General features: G+C 35.4%; 1 protein-coding gene across 1 annotated transcript; it reads right to left on the bottom strand.

The window, feature by feature from the left end:
* Nucleotides 1–443: 443 nt before the first annotated feature.
* LOC132547838 (nicastrin-like) lies at nt 444–16,736 on the bottom strand. The gene is made up of 14 exons (XM_060211645.1): nt 16,679–16,736; nt 14,636–14,734; nt 14,269–14,392; nt 13,444–13,565; nt 12,063–12,205; nt 10,439–10,513; nt 10,019–10,198; nt 9,559–9,720; nt 8,446–8,667; nt 7,555–7,724; nt 6,151–6,325; nt 3,962–4,049; nt 3,573–3,724; nt 444–584 (listed from the first exon to the last, which is right to left on the bottom strand). The coding sequence occupies exons 1-14, from the start codon at nt 16,734–16,736 to the stop codon at nt 444–446; spliced, it is 1,911 nt and encodes a 636-aa protein (XP_060067628.1).
* Between the last annotated feature and the right edge of the window lie 4,271 nt (nt 16,737–21,007).

The raw sequence follows: 21,007 nt of genomic DNA, 5'->3' as shown, positions 1-21,007 counted from the left end.
TTAACATGGAAATATTGCACACACAATTAACATGGAAATTTTGTACACAATTAACATGGAAATATTGTACACATCTTTAACATGGAAATATTGTACACAATTAACATGGAAATTTTGTACACAATTAACATGGAAATTTTGTACACAATTAACATGGAAATATTGTACACATCTTTAACATGGAAATATTGTACACAATAAAATGGAAATTTTGTACACAATTAACATAGAAATATTGTACACACAATTAACATGGAAATATTGTACACAATTAACATGGAAATATTGTACACAATTAACATGGAAATATTGCACACAATTAGCATCATAGTGTAATCTTAATTATGTTAAACGTTTATATTCATGTATAAGGTACTCAGAAGCGATTTGACACAAGGTCATGCTGAATGGCATTGTGGACTAAAGAATTATCTCCCCTTACCCTACAGATCAGGAAACAAACCTGTGAGATCGAAGGCTGGAGATTTTGCTGTTGTGAGCTTAACAGTGCTTCGCATACAGAATCCATTACGTTTTTCACTGTCAGGTTGTTTCTGCCCTTCCATCCATGTGTACTCGTACACCTATGATACAGAAAATTATACTTACTCATAGAAAACACATATTCATATACACTTCAACATTATGAAAGAATCAGGTGTTCATATCACAAATATATTGACATATAAACCATTGGCATACAAAGTGGGCACATCCAATCAATTTTAACCAATTTCAACAATAATGAGCTTCTAATACTCACCTCTTAACAGTGACAAGTATGTCCTGAATTTTAAGTAACTGCCAGATCTAATTTTTCTCAAAATTTGTTGGGCTTTGACCTAGAAACACCTTTCCATGCTTCTCAGACTTTTGGTTTACCACAGAAATCTTTGTCAGGTTTCATAAATTTGATCTAGGACCATCAATATGGGTCTAGGTCATTTCTCTTAGCAAATGTCAGTCATCTTCTTCCTAGGAACCCATCTGGCAAATGTCATGCTTCTTTGCCTTTTGGATAGTCAAAAGAAGTTGCTTAAAGGTTTTAACAAACTTAAATTCAGTGACATCGAGTAAAGGTCAAGGTCATTTCTTTTTGTAAACTATGTCTGGCTTCATCCTAGAAACCCAAATACCTTGCTTCTGTGCCTTTTGGTATGTCAGAAGAAGTTGTTTTAATGTTTTAACAAATTTGACCCCTCTGACCTTGAAAAACGATCAAGGTCTTTTCTTTTGTAGGAGAGTAGCATAGCTTGTCTATTGACAATATATTTAAAACAAGAACTGTTTGAGAGCAGTGTAGCTTGCCTATTGATTATATATTTCATGTAAATACCAACTGATCCTCTAAGACGCACAACTACATGTATCTGTGTTAAACCCAAGATGGCTGCCTGGCAACAATTTTGATATTCAAATCAGTATCAAAATAGAAAAAAAAACACAACCACAAACCATGAGGAACCTTCAAATGACATTAAAGGAAGATCCATCTAATATTTCTCAAAAAATAGTGATAACAACAATTGTTCAAACCAATGAATGGATGGCAAATGCAAGACGATTTTAACAGCCCAACATCTGATGCTGGTGGGCTAAAAATGTATACTAACGGAAAAAAGAAACGCAAGTTTTTGTCTGGTGGTAAATATTTCAAATGTTTTATGGATGATCATATCATTGTTAAGATGTTTATATCAATTCCTCATTACTGATTAAAATTTGACAAGTTCTGTTGTCTTAACACAGATGGCATTGGCATGGATAGCGTTTAAAACGTGGATACCCTACGTCATTTCCTGATCAAAATCAATAGCGTTTGTGCCCACCTCAAGCTGCAGTCGCTGTTCTAACTCTCCTTACCATTGACCCCATCAAATTGTTTATGGTCCTTTGTGGGATGTTATTCCACTCCTGAAGAAGGGCCTGCATGAGCTGTTGTTTGGGACGTTGACATGCTTCCTGAGCCTCCTGTCCAGCTCGTCCCACAAATGCTCGATCGGGGACAGATCTGGACTGTAGGGTGGCCAGTTGAGTACTGGGACATTGTTTTGGTTGAGGAAGTTACGACAAACCCTAGCCTCTTATTATCCTCTTGCATCGTAAGGTTTCGCACTTGGATTAATGGAAGGACATGAGGAATGAGGACCTGATCCCGATATCGGACGGCTGTAAGATTGCCTTGGATGATCACAAGAAGTGTTTTCACACCATGAGAAATCCCCGTCCATACCATAACAGACCCTCCCCGGAATCTGTCGTTTTCTTTAACGCATGTGTTAAAATATCGCTCACCGCGACGTCGATAGCAACGTTTACGCCCACCTGATCTGTACGTGAACCGAGACTCGTCCGTGAATAATACGAGTCTCCAGCGGGCATATCCAATTTGGTGCATGTGAATGCAGCATTGCATTCGACATTAACGTCGCCTGGGTGTAAGTTGAGGACCAATGTAGGGACGTCATGGCCTTAAATTGAACTCCCGCAACCGATTCCTAACTGTTCTTGTACACACACTGCGACCATGAGTGCCTACAATATGACTTGCCGTCTCTGTCGCTGTCTGAAATCGGTAACATAGGTGTGAGAGACATATGCCCTGATCTTGATGGGGCGTGGACATCTGCTCCTTGGACGGTCAGCTAATCTTCCCATGGCCCTGAGACGCCCAACTAATCGAGCTATTGTTGACTCATGGACTTCAAATTGCTTGGCGACGAGATGTTGTGATTGGCCCTGTAGAATTCGGCAAAAGCCCTACCCCTATCAACTTCGGACATTCACGGCATGCTGCTTTTTAATCGCCTTGGAATGAAATGTTGTGCACTGGATGTGTGCTGTTCAAAACTTGGATTTGGTATGGTTTTCAAGTTGATAGCATGTGGTAGTGCTACGTACACACGCTTTGTTGGAAAATCTGTTCAAATCGTGCAGCGTCATCCGTGGTCATGGTTGACCGAATTTAAACCGACGATTATTTAGACAGTACACTGAGGTATTTATGTGTCAAATTTCACAACATTTTGTCTACGGATAAAAAAGTTATATCACCAAAACTGAACTTGCGTTTCTTTTCTTCGGTAGTATAGTTAAGCATTGATGTAATTTTTTTTAGTTTCATTGGGGTATGAAAAAAAATTGTTTGCAAACTGTATGCAGATTCATTCATATCTTTTGCCTTCTTTTCTCTTCTCATCTTTGCATTTGCTCTTAATGATAAGAAATTTGAACATTCCTTTACAAAAATACCACTGATTATCTTTACCTGCTAAATCCAAGATGGTTGCCATTTTCATTTTTTCTAATCAGACCATTTTTTAACATTTGAAATTAAGCAGATAATGTTCGTTTTTTCTATCAATGTACGATTTACAGGTATCACCCTTCTATAATTTATATAAAACACTGCCTGAATGCAGACATTGCACGGGTCACTAAAAATCTTTTTAGGGAGGAATTCGCACTATTAACTGCAAACAAGGTAAAAATCATTTGACAATAAAAAACATTCAGACTCACTGGGTCACTGAATTTAATGAAGAATGCAGTGGTCATCACAATATTCCTACCTTGTATTTTTCTGGAACATTACAGTCCTTCTTTATAACTTTCTCCTGTCGATCTCCTGTATACAGACTTAACAGGCGCTTTGTCAGACTGGTCACATGGTTATCGGTGGCGGTAACTCCCACATAGAATGGATAGGGTGTAGAACTTTCCACTAAAACATACCAATACAGTGTTATCATCACTATTAATAGAGTGTTAACCAAGTTTATTGATATTGTTAAGGTATGCCTAGTATCAGTCAGGACTGACATCTCGTCAACATATAATGTACTAAGGAATGGTGGCTCATATTACACTCCGATCAAAATATCATCAAAGTTGCAATGTTATTGAATTTTTAGCCTTACTACAAAGAGGTTTGACATATTGAAATAAAGTGTGGTCTCACATAGAGTGTTCAAGTTTTCTTCCTCAATGATTTCCTGGAAAAGGTCGCAGCTTTTGTTGACCAGGAAACAATACAGCATATGGTGTACCTGTGAAAGGAAAATGCACGGTTTATAAATTTGGACAGTATTTACTGATATCAAAAACTATTATGTATTCAATTATTTCACAAGACTACGTGTAAGTTGTAAAGACATTACAACGAGAATCACAATTTTTTACCTCATGTGTTCCCCTTCTCCTTGCCATACAATCACAATAAACATGCTTTATTTACTGGATTTAATGTACTATTGATAACCACAACGCTGTTTTAAAAGATTACTATATTTCTCAAAATTTACAAAATTTTTCTAGAAACACACCAAAATTATTAAAATATCACCAACTCTACCTGTACAGTTAACATTTACACATGCCCCAAGTCTCATTGGCCGAGCACTTGTACTTTGTCTGATTAGAGCTAGACTAAAACTTTTTACAATTTGCAATAAACTAACAAAGTTTAGTTAATAGTAAACTGTGAACGAAAATGAAGAATCTGAATTATTTGTGGGGGATGGTCACTCCTAGATGTAGGTATATTACAGGTTTGGTTATAACACTTTGTCTTGTACAGAGAAATAAAGCTATATTTCTCAAAAAAGTAGAGACACTCGATATGCTTTTAAATTAACTTTGTTTGATTCTCTTCAAAATTAATTATTATATTATGAAATTCACTTTCCTATCACAGAGAATGGTTCGAGATCTTACACAGTTTCCTATCACAGAGAATGGTTTGAGATCTTACACAGTTTCCTATCACAGAGAATGGTTTGAGATCTTACACAGTTTCCTATCACAGAGAATGGTTTGAGATCTTACACAGTTTCCTATCACAGAGAATGATTTGAGATCTTACACAGTTTCCTATCACAGAGAATGGTTTGAGATCTTACACAGTTTCCTATCACAGAGAATGGTTTGAGATCTTACACAGTTTCCTATCACAGAGAATGGTTCGAGATCTTACACAGTTTCCTATCACAGAGATTGGTTTGAGATCTTACACAGTTTCCCCTCACAGAGAATGGTTTGAGATCTTACACAGTTTCCTATCACAGAGAATGATTTGAGATCTTACACAGTTTCCTATCACAGAGAATGGTTTGAGATCTTACACAGTTTCCTATCACAGAGAATGGTTTGAGATCTTACACAGTTTCCTATCACAGAGATTGGTTTGAGATCTTACACAGTTTCCTATCACAGAGAATGGTTTGAGATCTTACACAGTTTCCTATCACAGAGAATGGTTTGAGATCTTACACAGTTTCCTATCACAGAGAATGGTTTGAGATCTTACACAGTTTCCTATCACAGAGAATGGTTTGAGATCTTACACAGTTTCCTATCACAGAGAATGGTTTGAGATCTTACACAGTTTCCTATCACAGAGAATGGTTTGAGATCTTACACAGTTTCCTATCACAGAGAATGGTTCGAGATCTTACACAGTTTCCTATCACAGAGATTGGTTTGAGATCTTACACAGTTTCCTATCACAGAGAATGGTTTGAGATCTTACACAGTTTCCTATCACAGAGAATAGTTTGAGATCTTACACAGTTTCCTATCACAGAGAATGGTTTGAGATCTTACACAGTTTCCTATCACAGAGAATAGTTTGAGATCTTACACAGTTTCCTATCACAGAGAATGGTTTGAGATCTTACACAGTTTCCTATCACAGAGAATGGTTTGAGATCTTACACAGTTTCCTATCACAGAGAATGGTTTGAGATCTTAAACAATTTAACCTTCTTACGAGCCATAGAAACTAATTTAAAACTAATGGACTTGTCAATGCTCAATATTCACATGTGTTATACTCAGGAATAAGTGAAACTATCATTTTTGCAGAAATAACCAGCTATAACAGGAATATTTTTCTTACTTCACCTTTCACAATTAAGTGATGAGTACTGCAAGCCTCAATATGAGTGAAAAAAGATGATGAAGTCAACCTGCAGTATGTATTTGTTAATTCTCGCCATCAATGTCTGATGAAATATGACAAGCAGGAGATTCTTCACATGGTATATTAATGAATTCATTGTATAATTCAACCTAGGTAATCTCCTCAATAATTTACCAGCTACTCAAGCGAGTATTTACATACAGCCAATCAAACGCATTGTTACATACCTTTGTTACATCAGCCTCAATGTCAGTGGCATTCTCGCCTGTTGCCAGGAGGAAGAGTGACCTAGCCACAGTGGTGGCCACCTTGGTGAGTTGTTTTGCTTGTTCTGTAGGTATATCATAATCAGATGTATCGGCCTGTATGGTCACTGCACGGTCAAATCTGCTGTTGTAGTACCTGTCACACAAGGGCAACAGTTAAATTTGTGTCTAACAATAAATAAACATGACCAAAAGCACTGACAATCAACGAAAATATTGAGAATTTATTTAATGATATTCCACAAAAATATTGAGAATTTATTTAATGATATTCCACAAAAATATTGAGAATTTATTTAATGACATTCCACGAAAATATTGAGAATTTATTTAATGACATTCCACAAAAATATTGAGAATTTATTTAATGACATTCCACAAAAATATTGAGAAATTATTAAAAGACATTCTACAAAATATTCATAGATTATTCAAAGACAAGACAATCAACAAAAATATTGAGAAATAAATTTATGACAATCAACGAGTGACAGGGGTGCTACATTCTGTGACAGCTGTTTTGGTTATTTTGGAACATTTTCTTTTTTTTATTGTTTTTCTTTTGTTCTTGGGTAAACATCAATAAAAATCCATGATCAAAGTAGGTTCTGAAATTACTGAAAGGCTAATAATAGCTATATTTGTAACTTTAAATGAGATAGAAAACCCATCACATGAAAAATAATCAGACAATTTTATTTAAGATAACCATCAATAGCCATTTAATGTTTAGAATACATTTTCCATCAAATTTGTATAATATGTAAAAGATGAACAGTTCGCTAAAATTATTTCAACTTGGTTACGTAAAAGTGCCTCAATTACAGAGAGAGGTTGTAATATTTATCAGTACAACTGGGTTACCCAAAAGTGCCTCAATTACAGAGAGAGGTTGTAATATTTATCAGTACAACTGGGTTACCCAAAAGTGCCTCAATTACAGAGAGAGGTTGTAATATTTATCAGTACAACTGGGTTACCCAAAAGTGCCTCAATTACAGAATGAGGTTGTAATATTTATCAGTACAACTGGGTTACCCAAAAGTGCCTCAATTACAGAGAGAGGTTGTAATATTTATCAGTACAACTGGGTTACCCAAAAGTGCCTCAATTACAGAGAGAGGTTGTAATATTTATCAGTACAACTGGGTTACCCAAAAGTGCCTCAATTACAGAATGAGGTTGTAATATTTATCAGTACAACTGGGTTACCCAAAAGTGCCTCAATTACAGAATGAGGTTGTAATATTTATCAGTACAACTGGGTTACCCAAAAGTGCCTCAGTTTTACAGAGCCGTTGTCATACTGATTAGTACAACTGGGTTACGCAAAAATGTCTCAATTATAGAGAGTAACTTTCATACTTATTAGTAAATTCGTTCTCATGATCAGTGATGACAATAGCTGGGAACTGCCTTTTCTTGAGGAATCGCTGGACAGAAGATGGAGGTAGAGGTTTGGTAGCAGCCGTTTCACCGAGGTCTAAGTCCACTTGTCCTGCTATATCTGTGATGTTTTTTATCATCTCATTAATCTACACAAACAAAAGGGAAAACAATAAGTGCTTATTTTGTCATATACAGTAAAGACAACTCCTGTACTTTAGTAACAACTAGAAAACCAATGGTTTATAAAAACAACTGAGTACAATATCACATTGAGAGAACTAGCAGGCAGAGCACCTAAACCAGTACATAAACCCCTTATAGAAAAGTAGCAATCGCATAATTTACATGATGTTGTCAATCTTGAATGCAGCATAGACTCATAATTTGTTTAGGACCAATTACACTTACTGAGCCTAATTTGAAGTTAAACAAGAGGCCCATGGGCCTTAACGGTCATCTGACATAATATACAAGATTTCAAATTTTGAACTTGAGAAGAAGTCGAAAATGTGTTTTCAAGATGACGGCCATGTTGAATTTCAGACCAACCCGAAATTAACAAACTTTGGTCAGGATCATGTCACGATCATTTCAGGTAAGTTTCAGACCCTTCGGTCAGGTGACCTAAAAATTTGCAGATCTAATAGCAAATCACATCTTCTTAATATGCCAAACTCTTGCTCAATGGACACGCATAATTCTTTGTTGAATATATCCAATCTGGACCTGAAGAGTTTGCTCTAATAATAACCTGCGTTTTAGAAACATGTAATGAAAGTTTTTTTTTATTTGAAGTTTTGACCCTGATGATTGATCATTTTCTAATAACTGAAAATATAGATTCAGAGTAATATAATGAAAACTCACCTCATCAGAAATAGTCCTGCTGCTGTCCACACTGATAGGATCTGTGTGAATCCACAACTTGCCTTTGTCACGAAGACCAAGCTGGTTGACCTCCACAAAGTGAGAGATGTGCTCGAGGTTTATAGGGTGAACGTGTGTCTCGCCTGAAACTGGCTCCTGAGGGAACTTTTTATTTTCCATGTCATACACAATTCGACTGCTTCCAATGTAATCAAAAGCCTCCTGAATCAGAGATACAATCATTGTTACAGACTGCCCCGGAAACTTACGTCTCTTGTACAATCCTTGATGACAAAAAAGTGTTACTACCATTGAAGGTCAGCTGTAGGATTCCTAGCTTTTATAGTAATATTATGGAAAAGTTATAACCTCACATTATGAAATCATTTCAAACCTTTTGGTCAATTGTATTGGTCAGTTTGGATTACTTGAGGTTTTGAGTTTGACAACTTAATTTCAACAGGACTGCCTTACAAGTCATTTAACAAACCAAATCAAACTGACAGACAACTTAATTTCAACAGGACTGTCTTACAAGTCATTTCACAAACGAAATCAAACTGACAGACAACTTAATTTCAACAGGACTGTCTTACAAGTCATTTAACAAACCAAATCAAACTGACAGACAACTTAATTTCAACAGGACTGTCTTACAAGTCATTTAACAAACCAAATCAAACTGACAGACAACTTAATTTCAACAGGACTGCCTTACAAGTCATTTCACAAACCAAATCAAACTGACAGACAACTTAATTTCAACAGGACTGTCTTACAAGTCATTTCACAAACGAAATCAAACTGACTTAAACATTGTGTCAATCAATATACAATAAAGAACCTTTGGATCAATTTTCTTGTTGTCTGTAATAGTGAAGAAAAGTTTTGAAATTCATCATGTCAGTCGGCAAACCTAAATTAAATTCCCTTCATTACCAATATTGTGGCACCATGTTGTCTTATTTCACTTAATTTTTAATCAATACTCTTTTGTACTTGACCAATAGGAAAACTGACAGGAAAGGTTTAAACATACTTGATAAATGTCACTCAGTGGAGAACATACAGTTCCTAAACCTTAGGCATAGCCCTGAACTGTTAAACACTCACCCCTTGCAAGAAGGTAAATAGAATATCCTTGGAGTTGTTTTGCTGGATGATGCGCTCCTTCACTTTACCAATGGCCTCCGCCACAGCAAGTAGTGCCACAATACCTGTCACATGACTGTCAGCTCCAGGGTATTCATTTTCAAACATGGAAAACGTATCCATCTGAAAATGAAATAATTGGTTATGTTTTGTTATATAATTCTTCACTTACAAGGTAATGCTACACAGGAAACACTAATGATTTGTGTGTATGCAAATATATTAGTTGGTAACACTTTCGTACAAGCTGACCATCAGGTCACTTCTACAAATTGAACCCTCTCTAAACAGGTCAAATATTCATATCTCAAGCATGGTCATTTCCACTGTAACTGAAATTATGTGAAAAACAGAATCTTACATTTGGTTCAATTTCATAAGAGAATTATGAACCTTGTCTATGTAAAATGATCCTTCTTACCCTAGCAGCTGCCACTATGACCGAGTTTGCTGGATAATCCTTTGTACTGGGTACGGCCTTCAGGGGAGCTACAATATTGTTATCTCCCAAGGGATCACAGTAGGTCTCAGGGTTGAGATTCACTTGCATGTTGTTACGACGGATACAGGTCACAGAATCTTTGGATCCAGACATACTGTCCTAGAAACACAGCCCATTCACAATTTGACAAATCGCTTTAGACTTATTATTTTAACAGTACTGTCTCAGATTGTTATGTGAATCTAACTTGATCAACAACTGAATTACCTGACATCTGTCATATCTTATACTTAATATGGATCACATGGTAAAAAAGAGCATTCGTTTTGTTTTCATAGTTTGGAACACTGAATTAACTATTCAAACAGCTTCAACCAAGCATTTCATTGCACAGTATACCTTTAATTCCACAGCACAGAGAGGGTAATCCCTTGGATGTCCCTTGGTGAGAGGCTTATTAAACTTCTCAAAGCACTGAAATTAATATGAAATTTTAGTGTTATTGATCTGTGATGTTATTATACAAACGATCTTGTTTCTTATTCGTGTGCCATTATATATAAATACTACTGACATGAATTTGATATCCATCCAAAATTTGGAATATTCCATTAATCCCTCAGAGAGCTGCCTTATATATGTACCTTTGTTGAATTGTCTATAAACAACTTTTCTGAAATCTGAGGATTGATTTCTTGAAATATACGTATTGGAACTCCCCAAAAATTTAATTATACTGTTGGTAGCACAAAATTCAATTTACATATTGGATTGCAACATATGCATGTATCTTGTTCAGGACTCTGTGATTTTGTGTAGAAATTCTGTCATTTTGTTTCAGGACTAAGTAATTTTAATTTGTGTGGGGGTTCTGTGGCTTTGTAAAGGTTTCTGTAATTTTGTGTGGGTTTCTGTGACTTTGTAATGTTTTCTGTAATTTTGTGTGGGGTTCTGTGGCTTTGTAAAGGTTTCTGTAATTTTGTGTGGGTTTCTGTGACTTTGTAATGTTTTCTGTAATTTTGTGTGGGGTTCTGTGGCTTTGTAAAGGTTTCTGTAATTTTGTGTTGGTTCTGTGGCTTTTTAAAGGTTTCTGTAATTTTGTGACAGTTTTGTGGCTTTGTAAAGGTTTCTATAATGTCGTGTGGGGTTCTGTGACTTTTAAAAAGTTTCTATAAGTTTGTGTGAGGTTCTGTGGCTTTGTAAAGGTTTCTATAATTTTGTGTTGGTTCTGTGACTTTGTAAAGGTTTCTGTAATTTTGTGTCAGTTCTGTGGCTTTGTGAAGGTTTCTGTAATTTCGTGTGGGGTTCTGTGACTTTGTAAAGGTTTCTGTAATTTTGTGTGGGGTTCTGTAACTTTGTAAAGGTTTCTGTAATTTTGTGTCAGTTCTGTGACTTTGTAAAAGTTTCTGTAATTTTGTGTGGGTTTCTGTGACTTTGTAAAGGTTTCTGTAATTTTGTGTGGGTTTCTGTGACTTTGTAAAGGTTTCTGTAATTTTGTGTAGGGTTTCTGTGACTTTGTAATGTTTTCTGTAATTTTACAGAACTTTGTTATTTTGAGTGGGACTGTAATTTTGTGAGAGGTTCTGTGACTTTGTAAAAGTTTCTGTAATTTTGTGTGGGTTTCTGTGGCTTTGTAAAGGTTTCTGTAATTTTGTGTGGGGTTCTGTGACTTTGTAAAGGTTTCTGTAATTTTGTGTGGGTTTCTGTGACTTTGTAAAGGTTTCTGTAATTTTGTGTGGGTTTCTGTGACTTTGTAAAGGTTTCTGTAATTTTGTGTAGGGTTTCTGTGACTTTGTAATGTTTTCTGTAATTTTGTGTGGGGTTCTGTGACTTTGCAAAGGTTTCTGTAAGTTTGTGTGGGGTTCTGTGGCTTTGTAAAGGTTTCTGTAATTTTAAGTGGGGTTCTGTAACTTTGCAAAGGTTTCCATAATTTTGTGTAGGGTTGTGACTTTGTATGTGATTTTATAGGACTCTGTTATTTTGTACTTTTTGTATAGGACATGATTATTTCTACCATACGTACATCATGTATAAGGTAATTCACTTCAGACTTATCCTTCATGACAAAGATAGGGAAAGCATAGTCCTGGAACATCATGCTATTTCCATTAAAGTTCCACTCTCCCTGTCTACAGTTGCTATAATTACTGTTACCATGGTAAAGACCTGCATCACAAAAGAAGACAAAAGTTATTCAGCGACTGTATATAATACAACCATTATACAAATTTCCAACAATCTAAAAAAAATTAAATTCTTCTCATCCAAGCATGCTCAAGACCTAATTGGGACATAATACTGACTTTCCTACAAAAGACTGATTTTAACGAATTTGCTCTATTTCCCTTATTGTACACCAACCCTTCTGCCCCAGGGCATTCTGACCAACTGTTCGCACAAAACTGATTCCTTTTTATCGAAGGAAAACTGCACAAAATTTTGACAAAATCCAATTATTTCTACAGAAGGAAAAGGATCTTAAAGAAATTGCTCTATTTGCCCTAAGGGCCCCGCCTCTCTAGTCATAACCACAATTTATGTAAACATGGTTCCCCTTCCCCAAAGGATGCTCCTGATCAAATTTGGTAAAAAATCTGTTCTTTTGAGTAGTAGCAATTGCTATTAAAAAGCCGACAGACACAGATGCTGGACTTGCCGACAGATGTCATGATATGGCATAAACTAATCAGTCCTTTCACAATCCACATTGATACTTGAGCCCAATATATACTTTGTTGCAGCGGATCATCCATCTAAACACCAGCTTTAATTAACAAATCTTGTAAATAAGCCATCTGACCTATGTTGATGGATTTAACTCATTAACAATAACTTCTTGAAATATCATCAAATTAATGGGACCTTATATTCTAAAGCACCTGACTACAGCTTCTCCAAGTGAAAGATTCGGAGTTAATATTTTCTGATTCCCATGACTTTTGAAATTATCAAGATCATTTATGCTAACTATTAACAAATTTGATAGCCATTCATCCCAGCATCATCGACCAAATGGAGTTGGGGGAAGTCAAGGGTAACCAAAGAACTCGTTTTTTGACTTTCAATACATCTGCCAACATGATCTTGAAAGTAGACCGAGGTCATTTATTTGAATAACTTATTAGTCCTTCATGCCATCATGTTCTATTCATATAAATTACAAGTCAGCCATGATGGCTATTGGCCCGAGTTGATGCCAGAGAGATGATGAACTTTAGGAGAACAGAGAAAGGAAAAAATAAAATTTGTATCTCAGTAGAGTAATGTTAAATTTATTATGATGTAATGTAACTAGGAAGGTGGTACTTCACCCAGTAAACTATGACATCATTAAGGGAGTTAGCCTGCTGTGATCTACAGAATTGCTGTAGTTTTACAAACTGTCTGGCTAGATGATCACTTACCATACTGGTCATTCGGACAGGTGGTGTCCGGAGAGAATGCATCTGGAATGGGAGTTGTGTCCAAATGAATGACCATCATTCCATTGATCTTTCCGGAGTTCCATAAATTTTGTACATTTGTCCTATGATGAAATAAAGAGACAGCTTTTAGTTGTGAATCTTATATTGTTTCACTGCTTACAAATTCTTTAAATTTAGTTAATATATAAAAAACGTAACTGGGATCCATTTCTGTCAAAATAAAACTCATCATCCATAATAATCATTATAATGTGTTATCTTTTTGAAAAAAAAGTTCAATTGAAAATCAATGTATTTAGAACAAGTGTATTTATTTTCCACTAACAAAATACTTACCACAAGACAAAGGTTACCTGATTCAGTTTTACATCAATTTTGCTAATTTTAAGATAACAAGACAAATAATGTTTCATCAACACAGGGATAAAAAAAATATTAACCAAAAGCTCCATTATCTGTGGCCCAATTGAGAATAGGAGTATCTGACAGTGACTAATATACTAACAGTGTAAACAGCCGGGGGATTCATCAGGACAGTCACCAACTGTATACGTACAGTGTAAACAGCCGGGGGCCATAAGGACAGCCAGTGACTGTATACTTACAGTGTAAACATTTAGGGGGCCCATTAGGACAGTCAGTGACTGTATACATACAGTGTAAACAGTCGGGGGCCATTAGGGCAGTCACCAAATGTATACGTACAGTGTAAACAGTCGGGGACACATCAGGACAGCCACCAACTGTATACGTACAGTGTAAACAGCCGGGGGCCATAAGGACAGCCAGTGACTGTATACTTACAGTGTAAAAAGTTTAGGGCCCATTAGGATAGCATATGGTGCCTGGTTTGCTGTGTTGACAATGTAGTCGATATCATCTGTAGATTCTACATAGTAAACAACTCCTACATTCCCAGATGCTTTAGCTACAAGAAAATTTTTTGAAAGGATTGAATGTTTCAATAAAGACTATTAATTATACAAAATTATTGTAACTTACAAAAGGCTTGTGTATAAAAAGATTCTTCATACAATGCTTGCTACTTCTGTAGCTTGTTAACAGCTCTACAAAATTAGATATAATATTCCAGTAAAGGATACAAACTGCTTCATCAAAGGACTACCTCTAGCTTTAAAGCCAGTATTATATATGAAAAACACTTCCTTACAATTGCATCCTATTTGATGTGTGGCGTTGAATCTTCTAAAGCAGGCAGACACACCATTAATCTCCACATATGTCTTGTTGCTCACTCTTACACCACTAGCTGGAATCACAAGAAGGTGATTGTATTGTTAAAATGATCGGAGAAGCACAAACTAATAAAAAAGAAAATACCCATCACTGTATCAAATGCTGCATAATGTTATTTTGTGAAGTCTTTTTTATTCCATCTTTCTTCAGAAATAAAATGCATCAGTGACCAGTATATAATATATCCTTTTTTTGCTGGATTTTTTTCAGGTGAGATCACTTTAAATATTTTTACGATACTTATCTGTATATATTTTTCCCAATTCAAGCATTAAATAACCCAAAAGAATGATAAGTCAATAAATTGTCAAAAATCTAGATGGCGTTGTCTCACTTACAGTTTGTTGACAGTAAGCCCTGGGTTTAGATGGTTGTTGCCTATTTGCTTCAGGAAAGTATGAGTATGAAGACACTTTATTTAAGAATCAAAATAGACCTTATACCAGAGTAATCCTAAGGGTACGTAGGATTATGAATGTTATGATAATTTCATATTTAAATTGTTCAGATAAATAACACACATTTCAGGGCTCTCACACCCCATTTTGGGACTGAGGTCCGCGGCCCTTAGAATTGGGAAAAATAATGGTGTTTTCCTTAGAGTTGGGAAAACTTGGGGTCTAAATTGGGAAAAAAAGATACTATTTTGCATTGGGAATGGGGCTGAATATCGGCCCCAAATCTGGCAGATCGAGAGCCCTGCATTTGGCTGCAATGAGGAATATAGTTGTCAAACACTTTGATATCATATATCAATATGTTTTACCATTAAAAGTTATCTGATGAAAATGTTTTTCTCAAATGACATGAAATTTTGAGTGATGTCTTCACATTTTATTGAGATTAGAGCTTTAATGTCAGAAATGGAAGATAACTACCAAAAAGTACAGCTCTGAAAATAAAAGGATTTTTGTTAAATTAAGAGTTTTAAATCTGAACAACAAAATATTTGAACTGCTACATATCCACACATCCCTGGTCTGGAGTTAAGAGCTAATTTCCTTTCCAAAGGCAGATAATTTGGAAAATATAATCAATCATTTTGGAAACTTTGATTAGTTTCATCATCCATCAGCTAACAACGATATTTTATACAAAGGCATGATGACTCTCTCTCTCCCTCTCTCTGTCTCTGTCTGTCTCTCTCTCTCTCTCCCTCTCTCTGTCTCTCTCTCTCTCTGTCTCTCTCTCTCTCTGTCTCTCTTAAAACCATTTCTAATTGTTATTTATTTTGTTTACAAAAAGAACTGATTGTCATGCTATCTTAATGACATTCCACATCAAGGAAATTCACATGGCAAATATCAACATCATTGGAACATGTAACATTTATTTTTATTTGTTATTAATTGAAAATGATTTTAAATCATCACATGTTGTTCCTGATCAAAATCACTAACTCAAACGCCTCTGTCATTTAGTGATGTCATCAGATACAGAAGTGCAGTCACATGTCTGATACACATGTCGATCATTTCAGGTGAGCGAATTTGAAGTCATATTTGTGAATATTCTTTTTTAAGAAAAAACATTGGTCATATATCAGTCAGTCATTTACGAATTTATTTGGTGACAATTCGTCGACATAACGTAGCTAGCAAAAATATTCTGAAGGTGCCCGAAACTAATGTGCCATGGATACTGTTTCATCTCTTATTAAATACACTCTAATTTATATTAAAAAAATGTCCATGTAATCATTTGAAGTGCAAATTAAATAGTATAGATAACTGTGACGCTATTTCCACTCGATGAAAAATGTCAGTGACATACTTGTTTTTTTATGTGTATTGAAGTTTTTGCGGGATAAATAGTATTGCTTTATATCCAATGACTCATTTAGAGAATACGGAAGAAAAACTGAAAAAGACAAGATTGATATAACAAGTTTTAGTCGGATTTTGTTATGTCTTTCTAATTCATATTTCATAATGGCGACAGTCTACAGATCACTTACCCGTGGTAAACAGAAAAGTCCATAATATCACAGGAGCTACAAAGACAGTAGTCGCCATGTTTGTGAATATTCTTTTATTTCCGCTTTCCGATAAAAGGGAGGTAAATCAAGAACTTTTTCTTTCGAATCGGACGATTCGCCCACAAATCTGGACAGACCCTTCCATATTTTTACGCCTTTATGGACATCATTTCACCTCTAAAGCTTTACGACATATCAAAATATGACATTAGAATACAACGGAATATATCATGGTCGTATACTCTACTTTCATACAGTAATTAGCTAAATTATGAGACGAGAAAATCTAGTCATGTGTTACTTCCGGATCACGAACACTGATGGTAATGCTAAAAGTAGGCCGAAAAATAGAGCTACAGAATGTCACATTGCATTTTAAAAACGAAATATACTTTTCCTAATGTTTTCGTTAGACAATTAAGGCTTTAGCAGATTGAAATTTATTATACATTATGCTGTAATTTGTTGTCAATTGCAACCATTAAAGCCAGATAGAAACCTGCGATGTCTTATATTTCGCAAACGATTATAAAAGCAGGAGGCATGTTGCTGTTGGTTGCTACGATGTGTAAGAAAGGGAAATTTTGTTCTCAGAAAAAGACAATTAACTTCTTGCTTTTATTCAATAAAGGCAGTTAAAATGTTTTGGGTTTTTTTTTTCAGTATTAAAAATGTGGTTTCATGTTAATGGCTGGATAGTGATCAAAGTGCCTTCCCCACATGGCATTAGACATTTATAGTATAATGTTATCAAGCTGTATATTGCTGACCGGGTTATATACACTATGGCACCATAATTTCATGGTACATCAAAAGTGACGAGACATGTTTTACCACATAACACTTTATTTCGTTGCCTTTACGAATCTAGAGAATCAGCATTACAAAAATATTTCTGCGAAAAGAATAGCCGAAAGTACAAATGGGCATAGCCATCTTCGCTCTTATCATCCTCGATGTTCTAGGGTTTATGATCACTTTCGCTCTGTGCACCCCTAGAACATGTCATGTCAAAATTGAAGGTTTCACAGCGATATCTTGTGGACAAGACGAAAAGACTAGTTTGATCCTTTGATGTACATGAAACGATGTAAGGTACTATCCAGACTGAAAAACAATTAAGTAACAGACAATCTTTCGAATATGGAAATAAGGCTTCTCCTACAAAAAACAGACTGGTAATAGAGGTCCTTCTACTACAGACTGATAATGGAGGTCCTTCTACAACAGACTGATAATGGAGGTCCTTCTACAACAGACACTGATAATGGAGGTCCTTTAAACAGACTGATAATGGAGGTCCTTCTACAAAAGACTGATGATTGAGGTCCTTCTACAACAGACTGATAATGGAGGTCCTTCTACATTAGACTGATAATGGAGGTCCTTCTACAACAGACTGATAATGGAGGCCCTTCTACAACAGACTGATAATGGAGGTCCTTCTACTACATAATTATAATGAAGGTCCTTCTACAACAGATTGATAATGGAGGTCCTTCTACAACAGACACTGATAATGGAGGTCCTTCTACAACAGACTGATAATGGAGGTCCTTCTGCTACAGACTGATAATGGAGGTCCTTCTACAAAAGACTGATAATGGAGGTCCTTCTACAAAAGACTGATAATTGAGGTCCTTCTACAACAGACACTGATAATGGAGGTCCTTCTACTACAGAATGATAATGGAGGTCCTTCTACAACAGACTGATAATGGAGGTCCTTCTACAACAGACTGATAATGGAGGTCCTTCTACAAAAGACTGATAATTGAGGTCCTTCTACAACAGACACTGATAATGGAGGTCCTTCTACAACAGACTGATAATGGAGGTCCTTCTACAACAGACTGATAATGGAGGTCCTTCTACAACAGACTGATAATGGAGGTCCTTCTACAAAAGACTGATAATTGAGGTCCTTCTACAACAGACACTGATAATGGAGGTCCTTCTACAACAGACTGATAATGGAGGTCCTTCTACAACAGACACTGATAATGGAGGTCCTTCTACTACAGAATGATAATGGAGGTCCTTCTACAACAGACTGATAATGGAGGTCCTTCTACAACAGACACTGATAATGGAGGTCCTTCTACAACAGACTGATAATGGAGGTCCTTCTACAACAGACACTGATAATGGAGGTCCTTCTACAACAGACTGATAATGGAGGTCCTTCTACAACAGACACTGATAATGGAGGTCCTTCTACTTCAAACTGACAATCTTAGTCCTTTTGATAACATACTGATAACGAAAATCTTTAAACCAGAGAATAGGTTTGTTATTGCCGGCATTGATTTTGTACCGCTAGCAGTTAATTATATTAAAAACTGTTCAGTTTCAGGCTAAATAAGGTCCTGAAAGCAAGATCTGGGTAATTTGAACAAAGAACAGAGGTCTATTGGCTTCTGTACAAATATTTAATTGTAGACACTCATAGTGATTAAATACACAGAAATATTATGGAAACACCGGGTATATTGCAAATGATAGAGGTAAAATTTTTCATGAAAATATTTAAAAACTAAAATAAAATAAATTAAACAAGGTGCTCTAGGGGCTTTTACATACTGCTTACATGTAGTGGGATGATCAAAATATAATAAAGCTGGATTGCTGATGGACTTGTATACAAAATGTACATTTGCTTAAAGCGTTTCCATTATTAAAAACCTATGACTCTACCATATATCACGATTCACAAAACATCACTCTACCGATAATACTTTATAAGAAATGAAGACATTCATGAATTTTTTTAACAATTTTGACACTTGAGACCTTGAAGGTCAAGGTTATTTTACTTGAATTCAAGGAGGATAAAACCTTTTCACATTGCAGTCTACATGTCAAATTTCACTTATTCTCAAGCATGTCATGAGATACAGGAAACAGCTATTGGTCCACAGTTAAATAATTATAAATTCATACAATTTTGTGGTGTTTGTAAAAAGTTCAAATATAACAAAATTCTTGTGTATCCAGGAATCAGAGGTCCATTAGAGACAATGTGTGAAAATCCACACAATGCTGTGTTTTGTTTCATCCTCTTTAATTAAGTACATCACATTTACAAAATGAAAAGCAATTTATACTAGACACCATAAATGTGCATTATCTAGAACAATTCTAAAAGTAAAGGAAACATCTTCTTCAAACAAATTCTTTTAATAAATTGTTACCATAGTAACATGAAAAATATATCATAATAACAAACCATGCAAGATAAAGAAAATGTACAGGAATGTATCAAGACGAAATGTTGACATCGAACAGTTGTATGAGGACATGTTATTGGCAAAGAACACTTTTCAAGGTAGAAGAACTAGCAGCAACCAGGTTACATATTTTCCAAACCTGACCTACGGAGTTACTTCTCTAAAATCTTGATAAAGAACTACATCAAGACAAAGTTCTGACACAGAACTATATAGCGCTAAAGTGTTGACAAAGAACTATAAAATGCTGAAGTGTTGACAGAGAACTGCATTAAGACAAAGTATTGACAGAGAACTGTATTAAGACAAAGCGTTGACAGATAACTGTATTAAGACAAAGTGTTGACAGAGAACTATATTAAGACAAAGCGTTGACAGATAACTGCATTAAGACATAGTGTTGACAGAAAACTGTATTAAGACAAAGTGTTGACAGAGAAATGTATTAAGACAAAATGCTGACAGAGAACTGTATTAAGACAAAGTGTTGACAAAGAACTGTATTAAGACAAAGTGTTGACAGAGAACTGTACTAAGACAAAGTGTTGACAAAGAACTGTATCAAGACAAAGTGTTGACAGAGAAAAAGTGATGACAAAGAACTGTATTAAGACAAACTGTTGACAGAGAAAAGTATAACATTTCCATACTTGTTGTAGAACTGCCAACAATAGAAATAAAACTTTTGTAAAATTTGACAATTGTTTTCAAATTACAGTTTAACAAATGTTTAGAGATAAATGTGAATATAAAGAATATAAATGATATATTTGGTATAAAGAAATACATCAAATTTTAATGTACTGAAATTCTCCAATTACTAGGTTTTCAAATATCAAAATATGCAGGTGAAAAAAGAAAATTGCACAATCCAAACCCATTTTACAAGTAGACAGTCATTGCTATTTGTAAAAAAGAACTCAACAGAAATATACATATGTCAGTTGTTACCAGGTGTAGACACATAAACATAAAGAATTCATGATTAAGATAACTTTCTCAGAAATATACATAATATCTATATGAGGTTCTAAGTTTGGAACCAACCAATGAAGTTCAAGCTAAGATCCCTACCTGT

This window comes from Ylistrum balloti, unplaced genomic scaffold (assembly GCF_031769215.1).
Source record: "Ylistrum balloti isolate Yb309-2 unplaced genomic scaffold, AGI_CSIRO_Ybal_v1 Utg369614, whole genome shotgun sequence".
In the NCBI taxonomy this organism is placed as follows: domain Eukaryota; kingdom Metazoa; phylum Mollusca; class Bivalvia; order Pectinida; family Pectinidae; genus Ylistrum; species Ylistrum balloti.
Note: the sequence above shows the minus strand (reverse complement) of the source record. Positions and strands in the feature narration are given on the sequence as shown.